This window comes from Candoia aspera, chromosome 1 (assembly GCF_035149785.1).
Source record: "Candoia aspera isolate rCanAsp1 chromosome 1, rCanAsp1.hap2, whole genome shotgun sequence".
NCBI classification, from domain to species: Eukaryota; Metazoa; Chordata; class Lepidosauria; order Squamata; family Boidae; genus Candoia; species Candoia aspera.
In genome coordinates this window covers 212,541,493-212,557,716 of record NC_086153.1, presented here as the reverse complement: position 1 = coordinate 212,557,716, position 16,224 = coordinate 212,541,493, and the positions used below count along the sequence as shown (strand labels likewise).

Sequence of the window (16,224 nt, the reverse complement as noted above, 5' to 3'; positions counted from 1 at the left end):
ATACAGTATATACTTCCTGGAGAAAGCCCCTGTTTCAAATATAGGGTTTTAATATGATAAACACACATTTTGACTATGCTCCTGCAGGCAAAGGTGATCTTTCAGATACACTGGTTTCAGACTATTTGTAGTTTTATGGGTAAAATCCGGCACCTAGACTTTGGCTTCATTCAAACTGAAAGCTAATACAATTGATCCAAGCAAGGTTATACCCTCTGCAAAGCACACATCAGCTAACAGTCTAGCTCAGGTGTTTCCAAACCTTCGCTATGTCCTATGTGGATTTTAACTCTCTGAATTCTCCATAGTGACCATCCTGGCTGTGGAATCCTGGGAGTTGAAGTTCATGTTCCTGGAAGGTTTCAAGATAGAGAAATGGTGGCATTTTGTTCTGCCTGAAGTTTCTAAATGCTTTTCAAGGGGAGTCCCATGTAGAATAGGTTCCTTTAAGCATCTCATGTTTTAAATACTCATTATTGTGGCTGTGGCTGCCTTTTTCAGGAGGTGATGCAGGTAACCCATCTGATGTCGAAATTTTGTCAGTATTAAGCTTTAGTCTGTTAATCCATATTCAGTCCCCCTCTGCCCAGATACAGGGCAGAATTTTTACCATCTCTCTGATAACTATTGAAATTAAAAGCTAGACTTAATAACATCAGTTTTATACCCTGTTCTAAATCTCAGATTACATTTCCCCACTGTTTCATGCAGATGCTAAACATTTATAGGAGTAATCTCCGTAAAAAAATACAAGACAAAAGACTCTTTCCTGAATGCTTGGACACATTGCCTCCAGATTCCATTAAGATACCAGTGTTACCAGATGCTGTAGAAAGCTTCTAGAATGAATAGAAATGTACTATAATCATTTTGTCTAGTTCCTGCAAAAGTTCATTTACCAAAGCTGGTATAACATCAAAACATTTTGCTGTTTTAAAGACCTAATTAATACAGCACCTAGAATCTGTAGAGGAGCAGAGATGACCTTAGAGAAGCTATGTGGTGATCGTTAGTAAACATGAGTGTGGCCCGGAAAAAGAAGAAAGCATAAGAAAGAAACTCAAGTTTGTCCTACCTTGATGCTTTTTGGTATAAGAGGGAGAGAAGGGGAAATACTGTTAGGCTTTTAAAATTCCGTTCTTATGGCTTATGTCAATAAAGTAGAATTCTAGAATTCCTGATGCCTCTGTTATCTGACCTGGCCTACCTCAAAGGGCTGACAGGGTCCAACCAGATGCCAGTGGCTAGTCCCCAAGCAGGAAATTAGTATCACAGCCTCTCCATTGAATTGCATTTGCACTATAAGGAATGTTCTCTGCATCCAGATTCTTTCTGATTATCATTAGGAACTTTGAAATTAGTCAGTGAGGGACTTTATAAGAAGCTTTCATTTCACACATTATGGATAGCGCAAAACTAAACTATGTGTAATAAAAAAGGAAATTAATGGCATTGAGCAAATTGGGTAAGGGCTTATCCATTATTGAGGTAAGTCAATGAATTGGAAAGTAGGGCATTGCGAGGATTTAATTTATATCAGTTCAAATCATTTCGATGATGTCACTGAGTAATTTGATGCAAATAACATTTGTCTAATGAGGTTATGATGTAAACTGCAGTAGAAATCTGGTCTGCTGCATGTGAAATCTGGCATTGAAGTCCAGTAAAATGAGGTTTCACTGTACAATTTTTGTAAAATTGTCACCACTTTTGAGCTGTTAATAAAAGATTCAAGCTCTGCACATAATTTGTAAGTGAGAAACGTCTGCTTATATTTAAAAGATCCATAGTCTATCAAACAGCAGAAGTTCCTTGATATACAGTAAAATCATTTTGTTGACTCATTGTACTCAGCGAAGTTTTTAAAGTGTAGGAGGAAATTAGAAGAATTTTGGAATAATGTTCTTTCTAGCATTAAGGAGTAGGAGGATGCATTGCAGACAATGAAATTTAATTACTGTTAAGGTATCCCCTTGAATTATTCCTCCATATTTTATTATGCTTTCTGTATCTGTAAAAGGGTTTAGGAATTACTTGGACATAGGATAATAGCATAAGCAGATACATTATTTTAAAAGTGGAACAATCTTTAGTTGAAATAGTTCCACAATATGTGCATTGCATGAAGAAGGTCCCACATTCTGTCCTAACAGTTGTCGATTTATCAGGCTTAGGAGAAAATAATACCCATAATCTTACAAAAAACAAAAGAGGCAGCCCCTTTATCTTTTTATGTAACATTTTTTTATAATTATATTTAGTTCCTAATGTTTGTTATCTGGGTATGCTATGTATTATCTTTATATTTTCTATGTAGTGCTGATATTTATTTATTTAATCAGAGTTTCCTTTAATAGTGTAAATGCCTTCTTGGCCAACTTTTCCAAAGATACTAAAATATTAAAATAAATTATTTACAAAACAGGATAGCAAGTAATGAAATGTTACCTAACAAATAGAAGTATTGTTTTCTGTTTCTGCGTAAGATAGTATAAGATAAAGATAAGAAATTATTTGCTTCTCCTGAATTGGGAAAGCAGGGGGAGAGAGAATAAATATATACATATATAATTTGTTGTTTATTCGTTTAGTCGCTTCCGACTCTTTGTGACTTCATGGACCAGCCCACGCCAGAGCTTCCTGTCGGTCGTCAACATCCCCAGCTCCCCCAGGGACGAGTCCGTCACCTCTAGAATATCATCCATCCGCCTTGCCCTTGGTCGGCCCCTCTTCCTTTTGCCCTCCACTCTCCCTAGCATCAGCATCTTCTCCAGGGTGTCCTGTCTTCTCATTATGTGGCCAAAGTATTTCAGTTTTGCCTTTAATATCGTTCCCTCAAGTGAGCAGTCTGGCTTAATTTCCTGGAGGATGGACTGGTTTGATCTTCTTGCAGTCCAAGGCACTCTCAGAATTTTCCTCCAACACCACAGTTCAAAAGCATCGATCTTCCTTCTCTCAGCCTTCCTTATGGTCCAGCTCTCGCAGCCATATGTTACTACGGGGAACACCATTGCTTTAACTATGCGGACCTTTGTTGTCAGTGTGATGTCTCTGCTCTTAACTATTTTATTGAGATTTGTCATTGCTCTTCTCCCAAGGATTAAGCGTCTTCTGATTTCCTGACTGCAGTCAGCATCTGCAGTAATCTTCGCACCTAGAAATACAAAGTCTTTCACTGCTTCTACATTTTCTCCTTCTATTTGCCAGTTATCAATCAAGCTGGTTGCCATAATCTTGGCTTTTTTGAGGTTTAGCTGCAAGCCAGCTTTTGCACTTTCTTCTTTCACCTTCATCATAAGGCTCCTCAGTTCCTCTTCACTTTCAGCCATCAAACTGGGATCATCTGCATATCTGAGATTGTTAATGTTTCTTCCAGCAATTTTAACTCCAGCCTTGGATTCCTCAAGCCCAGCATGTCGCATGATGCGTTCTGCGTACAAGTTGAATAGGTAGGGTGAGAGTATACAGCCCTGCCATACTCCTTTCCCAATCTTAAACCAGTCCGTTGTTCCGTGGTCTGTTCTTACTGTTGCTACTTGATTGTTATACAGATTCTTCAGGAGGCATACAAGATGACTTGGGATCCCCATACCGCTAAGAACTTGCCACAATTTGTTATGGTTCACACAGTCAAAGGCTTTAGAATAGTCAGTAAAACAGAAATAGATGTTTTTCTGAAACTCCCTGGCTTTTTCCATTATCCAGCGGATATTGGCAATTTGGTCCCTAGTTCCTCTGCCTTTTCTAAACCCAGCTTGTACATCTGGCAATTCTCGCTCCATGAATTGCTGAAGTCTACCTTGCAGGATCTTGAGCATTACCTTACTGGCATGTGAAATGAGTGCCACTGTTCGATAGTTTGAACATTCTTTAGTGTTTCCCTTTTTTGGTGTGGGGATAGAAGTTGATTTTTTCCAGTCTGATGGCCATTCTTGTGTTTTCCAAATTTGCTGGCATATAGCATGCATTACCTTGACAGCATCATCTTGCAAGATTTTGAACAGTTCAGCTGGGATGCCGTCGTCTCCTGCTGCCTTGTTATTAGCAGTGCTTCTTAAGGCCCATTCAACCTCACTCTTCAGGATGTCTGGCTCTAGCTCACTGACCACACCGTCAAAGCTATCCCCGATATTGTTATCCTTCCTATACAGGTCTTCTGTATATTCTTGCCACCTTTTCTTGATCTCTTCTTCTTCTGTTAGGTCCTTGCCATCTTTGTTTTTGATCATACCCATTATTGCCTGGAATTTACCTCCAGTGTTTCTAACTTTCTGGAAGAGGTCTGTTCTCCTTCCTATTCTATTGTCTTCTTCCATTTCCACGCATTGCTTGTTTAAAAATAATTCCTTATCTCTTCTGGCTAACCTCTGGAATTTTGCATATCTCCCCCTATCACTGTTGCCTTTTGCTTTCCTTCTTTCCTGGGCTACTTCTAGTGTCTCAGCAGACAGCCATTTTGCCTTCTTGGTTTTCTCTTTCTTCGGGATGTATTTTGTTGCCGCCTCCTGAACAATGTTGTGAACTTCTGTCCATAGTTCTTCCGGGACCCTATCTACTAAGTCCAGTCCCTGGAATCTATTCTTCACCTCCACTGCATATTCCTGAGGAATATTAGTGAGCTCATATCTAGCTGATCTGTGGGTCTTCTCTAATCTCTTTAGTCTGATCCTAAATTGTGCAATAAGAAGTTCGTGATCGGAACTACAGTCAGCTTCAGGTCTTGTTTTTACCGACTGTATAGATGTCCGCCATCTTTGGCTGCAAAGGATGTAGTCAATCTGATTTTGGGGTTGTCCATCTGGTGAAGTCCGTGTATAAAGCTGTCTCTTAGATTGTTGGAAGAGAGTGTTTGTTATGCAGAGTGAGTTGTCTTGGCAAAATTCCATCAGCCTATGTCCTGCTTTGTTTTGTTCTCCCAGGCCATGCTTACCTGTAATTCCAGGTGTCATTTGACTGCCCACCTTAGCATTCCAGTCTCCTGTGATGAAAATAACATCTCTTTTAGGTGTGTTGTCCAGTAGGTGCTGCAGATCCTCATAGAACTGCTCTACTTCAGCTTCTTTAGCATCTGTGGTTGGGGCGTATATTTGGATCACTGTGATGTTAGATGGCTTGCCCTGAATTTGAACTGAGATCATTCTATCGTTTTTTGGATTGTATCCAAGCACTGCTTTAGCCACTTTACTATTAATTATGAAGGCTACTCCATTTCCTCTGTGGCCCTCTTGTCCACAGTAGTAGATCTGGTGGTCATTTGATGTGAAGTGGCCCATTCCAGTCCATTTCAGTTCACTGATGCCCAAAATGTCTATCTTTAATCTTGACATCTCACCAATAACCACATCCAGTTTGCCCTGGCTCATAGATCTTACATTCCAGGTTCCAATGGTGTGTTGATCCTTAGAGCATCGGATTTGCCGTTCACCACCAGCACCGTCGGCTGCTAGCCATCCTTTCGGCTTTGAGCTAGCTGCGTCATCACGTCTGGGGCTAGTTGAACTCCTCCTCTGTTCCTCCCCAGTAGCATTTTGACCAACTTCCGACCTGGGGGTCTCATCTTCCGATGGTATACCAACATATCTCTGGTTGTACTGATCCATTTAGTTTTGACGGCAAGAATACTGGGGTGGGTTGCCATTACCTTCCCCAGGGATCACATTTATTCTGATCTCTCTGTCATGACCTTCCCGTCTTGGGTGGCCCTTCACGGTTTAGCTCATGGCATCATTGAGGTGCTCAAGCTCCAGCACCACAACAAGGTAACGATCCTTTGCTGAAGACATATATAATACTAAGCCATAATAATTCAAAGTCCAAAACCAACTTGGAAAACAGTGCTTCTCTCTTCCTGAATGGGATCAGTGCCGCTTTGTATGGAATGCGTCCTGGATATTCCTCTTGCTATTGGTTTTCACTGTCCAACCTTTCTGTTTATTTTGCCAGAAGGCACCTGCCTCTTTTTAAAACTAGCTGTTGGTTAGTTGTTCCCCTTGTTTCCTCTTAACAACCGTTCTTTTTTTCCCGTCCCCATCTTATCATTAGGCAATCTTACTTGGTTTTGTCAATTCATTTGGCAGAAGGAAAAGATTCCAATGCTCTTGAATAGACATGCATACAGGTCAGATCTAACATCCTTTCATATCTTACTTAAGTATCTTCTTCCCCTTCCCTGTTTGCACTGGAAGCAGTTCTTTAGAACAAATGCCAAATTGCTGCTTTGTACCTTTTGTCTCATCTTCTGACAAGATTCTGGTGCCACTGTGAATGCATTTGATTGAAAGGTGGAGGTCACCATTCCTACAAGCATACCTGTTACACTGCTTTGTTGTTCGTGTAACATTAGCTCTTGTTTTGTAAGGCATGGTAGCCTGTGACACCGCGTAGCCAAGGGATGCTGGCTTACATTCTAATTCTGATGCTGCATATTGCATACAGAGCAGAATTTGTGCTAACTGGTCCTTAAAGAGAATACATTTAAAGACTATTGATGTGCCACTTTTCTCTTCACAAGGGGCAATAATCTATTCTTTTTGAAAAAAATAAATTTCAGTAAGACAGCGGATGTTAAAAAGCTGCTCTGAAAGCAAAGGTTTTCTACCTTAATTCTGTACAGCAAGGAAACCCAAATATATTATAGAAAATAATACCCTGTCTAAATTTTCACTTCATTTGCCTTGTGATTTCTTTACCTATAATTTTGTTAGCTATAATTGTCAAACTCATGGTCCTGCATGTGAAGTATTCAGTAATGGGGACCCTGGCAAGAAATTTGGCTTCTTAGGAAAATCTCCTTTGGGAAATTGTATTTATTGTCAATGCTGGAGTTTCTGTAGAAAAAATTCATTTCAGGAATGAAATGAAGTCATTTTTGTCAAAAGCTTAAAAACTCAGAAACTTAAAATCTTTACCACACTATTACCCCTGTCATCGTAATGCACACTTTATACAGTGGCTTTTACAGGTAGTCCTCACTACTGTAATTGGGACTGGAATTTCTGTCACTAAGTGATGCAGTTATAAAACACAATGTCACGTGACCACGCTGCTTAGTGGCAGCAGTTCTGGCCGTCCCCGGTTACCGTCGTTAAGCAGAGGCCATACAGGTCATTAAGTGAGGACTTCACATGATCAGAACTTACAACTTCCTGCCAGCTTCCCCACTGACTTGCTTGTGGGAAGCCAGCAGGGAAGATTGCAAATTGCAATCACATGACTGTGGGATGCTGCAGTGGTCGGAAATCTGAGCCAGTTGTTGAGCACCTGGATTGCGATCATGTGACCACAGGGGTGCTGTGATAGCTGGATCTTCGAGGACTGGTCATAACTACCACTCATTCAGCACTGTCACAAGTTTGAACAGTCGCTGATCGAGTGGTCATTAAGTGACCACCTGTATTACCATCCACTGAATTTCTTTTGGTTTAATTACAAAATATAAGTAATTTCTCACAAAGTGGTAGTTGACTTGAAAGTAAGTAAGGAGTTAAAAACGAGATCAATAAATGTTTTATGTTCAGAGACATATGCAGTAACTTGTCTCCTAGGACTGTGTAAAGCCTTTGAAAGAGGTTCATCGTAACTATGAGAGCACAAATTAAGCCCTTTTGAATTATGAAAGCAGCCATGTCTTCTGTACTTTTAGCTGTCCACACACGTATGTGCAGGCACTGCAACTTCACTTTGCTGTGAAGAAAGCCAAGCAAAATGGATGCACAAAATAGAGACAGCTGGAACCTGTCCAAAACAACTGCATGCACGAGCCCGGAAAAAAAGGAACTGTTTTTAATTATTAGAAAAGAGGTGCTTCATATATGCTACTGCCCATTGTGAAGAATCTCTTCCAAAAACTTTGCACATCCCTGTTACTAACATATCTATAATTTGTATACTGGCCCTGCTGTACAGCAGAGTGAAACAAGTTGCTGCAGTTAGTGTGATGAAGGAAGAATTAGTGTTTTAATGTACAGTAAGAAATTATACTGTATTTGGTTCCACTTCGGTTAGCAAAGCTGTGATTTTTGGCATGATACATTCACATATAAAAAACATGGACTGCCATAAATGCTAATGCTGTATGCACGTGGTATATCTTTGGGCTTACATTACTTAACTGTATAAAGTAGATTGTTGGAGACTTTTAGGGGATATAATAATTTGCTTAAATAATGTGTAATGAAAATATTGACTAGCTATTTGTTTATGTTTTCCTTTATAATGCTAATTGGTTTTATTTGCTTTCCTGATTTAGATTTGAAGAAAACTCTTGCTGTCTTACTGGATAATATATTGCAGCGTATTGGGAAGCTTGAGTCTAAGGTTGAGAACCTTGTAATCAATGGCACAGGTACAAATTCCACAAACAGTACCACCACTGCGATTCCTAGTTCGGGAACAGCTGAAAAGCTGAACGTTGCAGGTAGGTGTGAACACTGTTTGGTTCTGCCCTTCGGTTTTGTACCACAGCATGATATAAAATAGCCTAGGAGTAGATCATTTTTTATTATTATTATTATTATTAAAGATTTTTTTCGTAAGTAAAAAACAAATTAATAAAAAAGAAATAAAGATAAAAGATAAAGTGCAAAGCGAAACACTATCTCTGCATATTTAAAAATTTTTGGTAATATTTTTATTTTAATAATAGCTTTTTATAATGATTCTTTTTTTATTTATTCACTGATTTATCTAAATGTTGTACGCTGCCGAGAGTCACTTTGTGTGAAATGGGCAGCCATATAAATATGATTAATAAATAAATAAAAACAAAAGAGAGATAAAAACAACGAATGAATCTAAAGTAGATGACTTCCGACCTTCTTTTCAACAGATATTAATAAATGTATTATCTCCCCTCCTTAACTATTCCAGAAATCCCTTCAGCCCCTTATTTAACTCTCATCTTTTTCAATAATTAAATCCATAGTTCATCATTTCACTTTTTTCTTCTTTTAGCAAAAAGTCCAAGAAAGTTTTCCAGTTTTTTAAAAAAGCATTTATTATTTTTTCCTTGACCAAACAGGTTGGCTTTGCCATTTCTGCCATTTCTGACTTTTTCACAATCCATTCTTCCACTGTGGGAATTTCAGTACTCTTCCATCTTTGTGCATATAATAATCTTGCTGCCGTTGCCATATACAAAATTAGTCTTCCTTGAGTCTTTTCTAACTCACATAGAAGTAGGAAGGTACCATTCCAGATGACTCAGCAGTTTGGATTACAACTGAGCTCCTCCTAATATGCTGGAGTAAGTAATGTCAGCTGCAATTATAAGCCCTCCTGAGCTCAGTAGAGCTCATTTCTGAGTGAATGTTTATTTATTTATTGGTTTGTTTTTCAAATTTCTATCACCACCCATCTCTCCTGAAAAGGGGACTCTGGGCGCTTGCTCAGGTTTCAATTGCTACAAGTTTACACTGAGCTTTGCAGTGTTAATATTTAGCTTTTGTGCAGATAATTTTCAGTATTCAAGGAGTTCAACCATGTTCTTTCATTAAAATTATTAGCCACACTTTAGCTGAAATTCTTAGAGCAACTTACAAAATCAGAATAAAAAGATCAAATAAGAACATCATAAAAAAGAAACGCCTAAAGAGCCCAGAGAAAGAAAACAATTGAACTGGCTGCCAGCACTGCCAAGGAACCTGAGAATGGAATTCCAGAAGTCCGTTACCAGATTTGTTTTTGTTTAGAATACAAAAGAACAGTGATGAAGATGTCAGAAGCTGATTTTAATGTATTACCTGAATGTTTCCCACAAGAGATTTGTGAAGCAGCCCGGTAGTATTAGCCCTGTGTATAGCTGATTTGTGCTAAATTAAAGTTCAAAATAAGAACTTCCTGCTCACAGTAGATGCCTTTTCAGGTCAGCAATTCTGTAGCTTGGGTCTTGGTTTCATATTGCTTATGTGTACCTTTTTCTTCAATTTACACTCTGATTCCACTGGTTTTTATTGCGTTTCAGTTTTCGCATTGACAGATGAGATAATTTATATCCATCTAACCTATCTACTGATTTTGACATTCACGAATAATTGAATCTACATGATCGCCTTAGTGTGACCTTGAGTTAATGGAGTTTTGCTGTGGATGTTCCAGTAAGAAAATAGAGGAGTATTTTTGAGTATCAGTAATTTAGTAAAAGAGCCTGTGGGATCACTCTTCTTGATCCCCCCCTTCCCACTTTTAATGTCCTCCTCCAGAAACACACTAAACGGGAACACCTTTTTTGCAGCACTCACTCTGACTCCCAAAACAAATTCTGAGGCTCATCATCGCATGTTACGTTCAGCAAAAGTGGTGTTTTCCGTTGTGGCGCAGGGAAAACACTGTGTGTGTAATTCCCTACCTACGAGGTTTGTTGGTACAGTTTACTTCAGCTGGGTAGTAAACACTGTTACTTTGTATTAAGCTTTAATGGTATTTAATGCCCTACTTAATATTAATTCTGTGGCACTGAGGTGGTGGAACACATGGTTTTTTATGATAACTGGATTGTTTGGATGTTACTTCAGGGGCGGCCATTTTTATTTATTATTAAATTTGTACAGTGCCCATCTCACCATAAAAATGACTCTGGGCAGCTTACAAATAAAAATTACAAAACCATTATAAAAATTGAAAAAGTATAAAAAAATAGAAGACGAAAGAGAGAAACTAAAAGGCAGAGAGAGTGTCTTAAGCCACCAACCACCCCCAGGGCTGCCTGTCGCTCTTGGCAGAGCCAGATCTTGACACTCTTCCTGAAGGCCAGAAGAGTGGGGGCCATTCTCACCTCAGGGGGCAAAAAGACAGTTCATACATGTATTAATGGTGGCTGGCAATTATACTTAATATTTGGGGGAAATGAGGGCTACAGTGGGCAAACCTGTAGCAAGTATGAGGAAGGAGACATTTTCTTTTTGCTTCCCCCCGCCATTGGCTTTTTAAGAACTAGGTTTGGAAGTTTTTCCTCATTTCTAAAACCATGCTAAAACTGTGTTAAGGCTTACATGTTGTTCCAGCCTGAACATGGCAAGAATTTTCTGGAGGTGGAGGGCGGAAGTGGCTTCAGGGGTTGAAAAAAAGCATTCTGAATTTACAGATTACTCATGCCGATATTTAAACAAGTACATCAGAATCCCATTCCAGACATCTAGTTTGCTATTTTCACGGTCAAGGAAGTCCAAGCAGAAGCTGCCTTCATACCTATCTCATCCCTCAGTGTATCAGCATTAGGAAGGTGAACATGGGCTACTGGATACTTTAATCCTCACTGGAATAAGATGAAGAGCTGCATAGGGCAATGTATGCCTTTTGTATACACTCCAAGCCTGAAGGCTGCATTCTGATCCACCTGATTAGAGGATATAATAATTACCATAGAAAGTTGGGGAATTGCTTAATTAGAGTGTTACGGAATAATACAGAATTTAAGAACAGTTATTCCATAAGTTGGACTCCTGATGACTACATGGACAAATGTATGTCATCGTGACCTTTTTCCAGGAATAATTCTGTTACTTGAAAGCTCCTTCAAAGATGTTCCAGTAATCTTTTTGATCTCATTTATACAGGTAGTCCTCGCTTAATTATGGTAATTGAGACCAGCAACTCTGTCGCTCAGCAACACGGTCATAAAGCGTGACATCACGTGACTGTGGTGACTCAAAATGACAGTTGCGCCAGTCCCAGTTGCCGTCATTAGGTGAATCCTATGCGGTTGCAGCCTCCCGTGGTCATGTCATCATCATTTGCAGCCTTCTGCCAGCTTCCCCATTGACTTTGCTTGTTGGAAGCAGGCAGTGAAGGTTGCAAATGGCGATCTCATGATCATGGGACGGTGTGACTGTTGTAATTAGGAGGACTTGTAAGGCTCCCTCATTCAGCACCATCATAATTTTGAACAGTTGCTGAATGCGTAGTCGTTCAGCAAGGACTACCTGTAGGGCTTATGTGTTGTCCTTCAATTATTCTACTTCCCACAGCCTTGCCAAGCATACTTCAGTGCATATATGTAAAATATGTGATTGATTAGAGTTCAAGCTTTTCTTCACATCGGATTTCGCCAACCTGGTGCTGTCCATATATATTGGATCACATTACAACTCCCAGAATTCCCAGCCAGCATGGCAGTTTTGTGAAATTTGTCTTGAATGTACCAGTTGCATCATTCTAATATAAACTGGAAAACTGTGTAAAAGTGCAAATTTTCTACAGGTTCCAACCTGTGGACTCCTTAAGAACTGAAGAGTTTTCTTATAGAAAGCAATGTGTAACTGAAGGATATCTGTACAATATAAAACTACTTTTTCTGTACAATCACTATTTTAATATCTAGCATTTTCATTCAGTAGACTTCAAGTAGCAGAGTTGTGAAAAAGCACTGAAACCCAAATACAGTCAGTGAAATCGGAAACTAGTTAAAACATTTCAAGTTTTAAAACACTGAGATAAGCTATGTATAAGCTGTTTAAATCCAAGACAAAGACATTACAGGGTTGTTGAACATGAAAGGCTATGATTTTGAGCAGGAATTTCCTATTTTGAATTTAGACGTAGATTTTACACTACAGTTGATAAATTAATAATACAGGTTGCTTCAGTTGTGCCACAATTGGCACACACAAAAATATTTTCTTTTCTTGCAGTAGTGATATAAAATGTTTCTTTTTTTTCCTTTTACTCATCCTGTGTTAGTACTTGTATTAAAAGAAGTTAGATCCACTTGTCCATCACATTTGTCTTTTTGTTCATTAATGTTGTATTAATCTTTCATATATACTAAAAAAAAAAAAAGTCTTGCATGCAAACAAGCCTGTGAGATAGGGTTGAATAAACTGAGGTGAAGATAATTGAATACATTTGAAAGTTCATTCCTGAAGCTACATATTACCTAAATACCATTTTACCATGTCAGAGAGAATACCAATTAAGTGAATTTTACAAAAACAACAAACTGTTTTGAATGCTTTTTATGTCTCTTGGTGTGTTTTCCTTTTATTTACTTGATTCTTTTTTACTTTGGGCATATTATATGCAAGTATTTCTCTATAGATACAGGATAATTTAAAGGCTGGGGAGAGGGGAAAAAGGATAATGTTGATAATTTTATGGGGAAAAATCATTAAAAAAAGGAGAAAAAAGTAGGATTTACCAATGAAAGGAAATAGAGGAAACTGTGGTCAGAAATGTGTTAGAAAAATTTCCTCATTTGTATTTTACCATCAGAGTATCTACGAGGAAGCATGTACAGAATATAAGAGAGCAAAAGACACATAACAGCTCTGGGCATCATTGCTGCCTCATCTTAAGAGGTGACCCCACATTACCCTAAGGATGAGATGTCATCAGTCACACATTAGTTTATCAAAATAGCCAAGAGCTGGCACAAGATTGAGATATTTGGGGGAAGAAATGCCAGGGCATAAGAATCTGTGATATCATCTGGGATTGGCAATGGTTGCTGACCCCTGAAGTGAGGAATGAGACACAACTTTTATATGTCACTAGACAACCTGTGACCTGTTGGGTCATCCTTTCAGAGATACTTCCTTACTTAAACAGAGAAACAGAATGACAACAAATGGGCAAAAAAGCAGTGAAGTGGGAGTGACTTCTGACTTCCTGCTAGCTTCCCCATTGACTTTGCTTGTGGGAAGCTGGCAGGGAGCACTGAAAATCATTCCTCCTCCTTGGCTGACCCACAGAACTGCTTGCCAGTTTGCTGGAGGAGAGGGGGAACAAAGGGAGCCACGGACTGCGAGGGAAACTGCACCCCCACTCCCCATCCCAGCATGTCCCCAAGGGCTCCCTCCCTCCAGGGAGGAAGAGGGCTCACCCATCAACCTCCAGTGCCCCACAGCCAGCCCTACTTGCCAGCAGGCATCCAAGTCGCTCCCTCATCCTTCCCTCACTGCCCACTGCCGGTAAGAGATTTCAGATTTCAGCCTCGGTTCCAGAGCAGCCAATCGCCACTCACTTGTTGAGCCTTGCCACCAGCCGATTGGGTGCAGGGGCCAGAGGGAGTGGGAAAGAGAGTAGGGATATGGCCCTCCCATCTACCCTTGTGCCATGCAACCTATGAGTTTCTGGGAAGTGTAGTCAGAAGGCATGGTGGCACTGAAGCTTTACCAAACTTCAACTTTACCAAATTTCAATCCCATGGGAGTAGTGGGTCCCAGATTTTAGACACATTCTAAGTTAGGTTGAGGTACCTTGGTTCAAAAAATGTTGCCCTATGATGCACCGTTTTGCCCAATTGTAGGTTACAAACAGACAAACTGACACAAGAGTTTTGGTAGTATATAGATGTTCAGAAAGAATTGAATTCCCAAGTATTACTGGTTTATTGTTTTTATAGCAATGCAGTTGTACTCAAAATACATCAGAAAGTGACCCCATATTATTAAAATTGTGCAAAGTATTTTATGTTAGAGTAGCCAAACATTAAATTAAACGTGTCTCTGTGTGCATGTGTACGTGTGTGTGTTGTACACTCGTGCTCTCTCCACACACATGCACACATGCACGTGTCTCTCTGTGTGCATGTGTACGTGTGTGTGTTGTACTCTCGTGCTCTCTCCGCACACATGCACGTGTCTTTGTGTGCATGTGTATGTGTGTGTGTTGTACTCTTGTGCTCTCTCCACACACATGCACGTGTCTCTCTGTGTGCATGTGTACGTGTGTGTGTTGTACTCTCGTGCGCTCTCCACACACATGCACGTGTCTCTCTGTGTGCATGTGTATGTGTGTGTGTTGTACTCTCGTGCGCTCTCCACACACATGCACGTGTCTCTCTGTGTGCATGTGTACGTGTGTGTGTTGTACTCTCGTGCGCTCTCCACACACATGCACGTGTCTCTCTGTGTGCATGTGTACGTGTGTGTGTTGTACTCTCGTGCGCTCTCCACACACATGCACGTGTCTCTCTGTGTGCATGTGTACGTGTGTGTGTTGTACTCTCGTGCGCTCTCCACACACATGCACGTGTCTCTCTGTGTGCATGTGTACGTGTGTGTGTTGTACTCTCGTGCGCTCTCCACACACATGCACGTGTCTTTGTGTGCATGTGTACGTGTGTGTGTTGTACTCTCGTGCGCTCTCCACACACATGCACACATGCACGTGTCTCTGTGTGCATGTGTACATGTGTGTGTTGTACTCTCGTGCTCTCTGCACACATGCACACATGCACGTGTCTCTCTGTGTGCATGTGTACGTGTGTGTGTTGTACTCTCTTGCTCTCCACACACATGCACACATGCACGTGTCTCTCTGTGTGCATGTGTACGTGTGTGTGTTGTACTCTCATGCGCTCTCCACACACATGCACGTGTCTCTCTGTGTGCATGTGTACGTGTGTGTGTTGTACTCTCGTGCGCTCTCCACACACATGCACGTGTCTTTGTGTGCATGTGTACGTGTGTGTGTTGTACTCTTGTGCTCTCTCCACACACATGCACGTGTCTCTCTGTGTGCATGTGTACGTGTGTGTGTTGTACTCTCGTGCTCTCTCCACACACATGCACGTGTCTCTCTGTGTGCATGTGTACATGTGTGTGTTGTACTCTCGTGCTCTCTGCACACATGCACACATGCACGTGTCTCTCTGTGTGCATGTGTACGTGTGTGTGTTGTACTCTCTTGCTCTCCACACACATGCACACATGCACGTGTCTCTCTGTGTGCATGTGTACGTGTGTGTGTTGTACTCTTGTGCTCTCTCCACACACATGCACGTGTCTCTCTGTGTGCATGTGTACGTGTGTGTGTTGTACTCTCGTGCGCTCTCCACACACATGCACGTGTCTCTCTGTGTGCATGTGTACGTGTGTGTGTTGTACTCTCGTGCGCTCTCCACACACATGCACGTGTCTCTCTGTGTGCATGTGTACGTGTGTGTGTTGTACTCTCGTGCGCTCTCCACACACATGCACGTGTCTCTCTGTGTGCATGTGTACGTGTGTGTGTTGTACTCTCGTGCGCTCTCCACACACATGCACGTGTCTCTCTGTGTGCATGTGTACGTGTGTGTGTTGTACTCTCGTGCGCTCTCCACACACATGCACGTGTCTCTCTGTGTGCATGTGTACGTGTGTGTGTTGTACTCTCGTGCGCTCTCCACACACATGCACGTGTCTCTCTGTGTGCATGTGTACGTGTGTGTGTTGTACTCTCGTGCGCTCTCCACACACATGCACACATGCACGTGTCTCTCTGTGTGCATGTGTACGTGTGTGTGTT

At 40.7% G+C, this 16,224-nt stretch overlaps 1 protein-coding gene across 1 annotated transcript in view; it reads left to right on the top strand.

Annotated features, from left to right (window-relative positions):
* Positions 1-16,224, top strand: part of MGAT5 (alpha-1,6-mannosylglycoprotein 6-beta-N-acetylglucosaminyltransferase) — a 157,741-nt gene that overhangs the window by 71,726 nt on the left and 69,791 nt on the right. Inside the window, exon 3 of the mRNA XM_063288708.1 lies at positions 8,249-8,416. Within this exon, the coding sequence (XP_063144778.1) occupies positions 8,249-8,416 (168 nt within the window). The remainder of the gene's footprint in view (positions 1-8,248; positions 8,417-16,224) is intronic.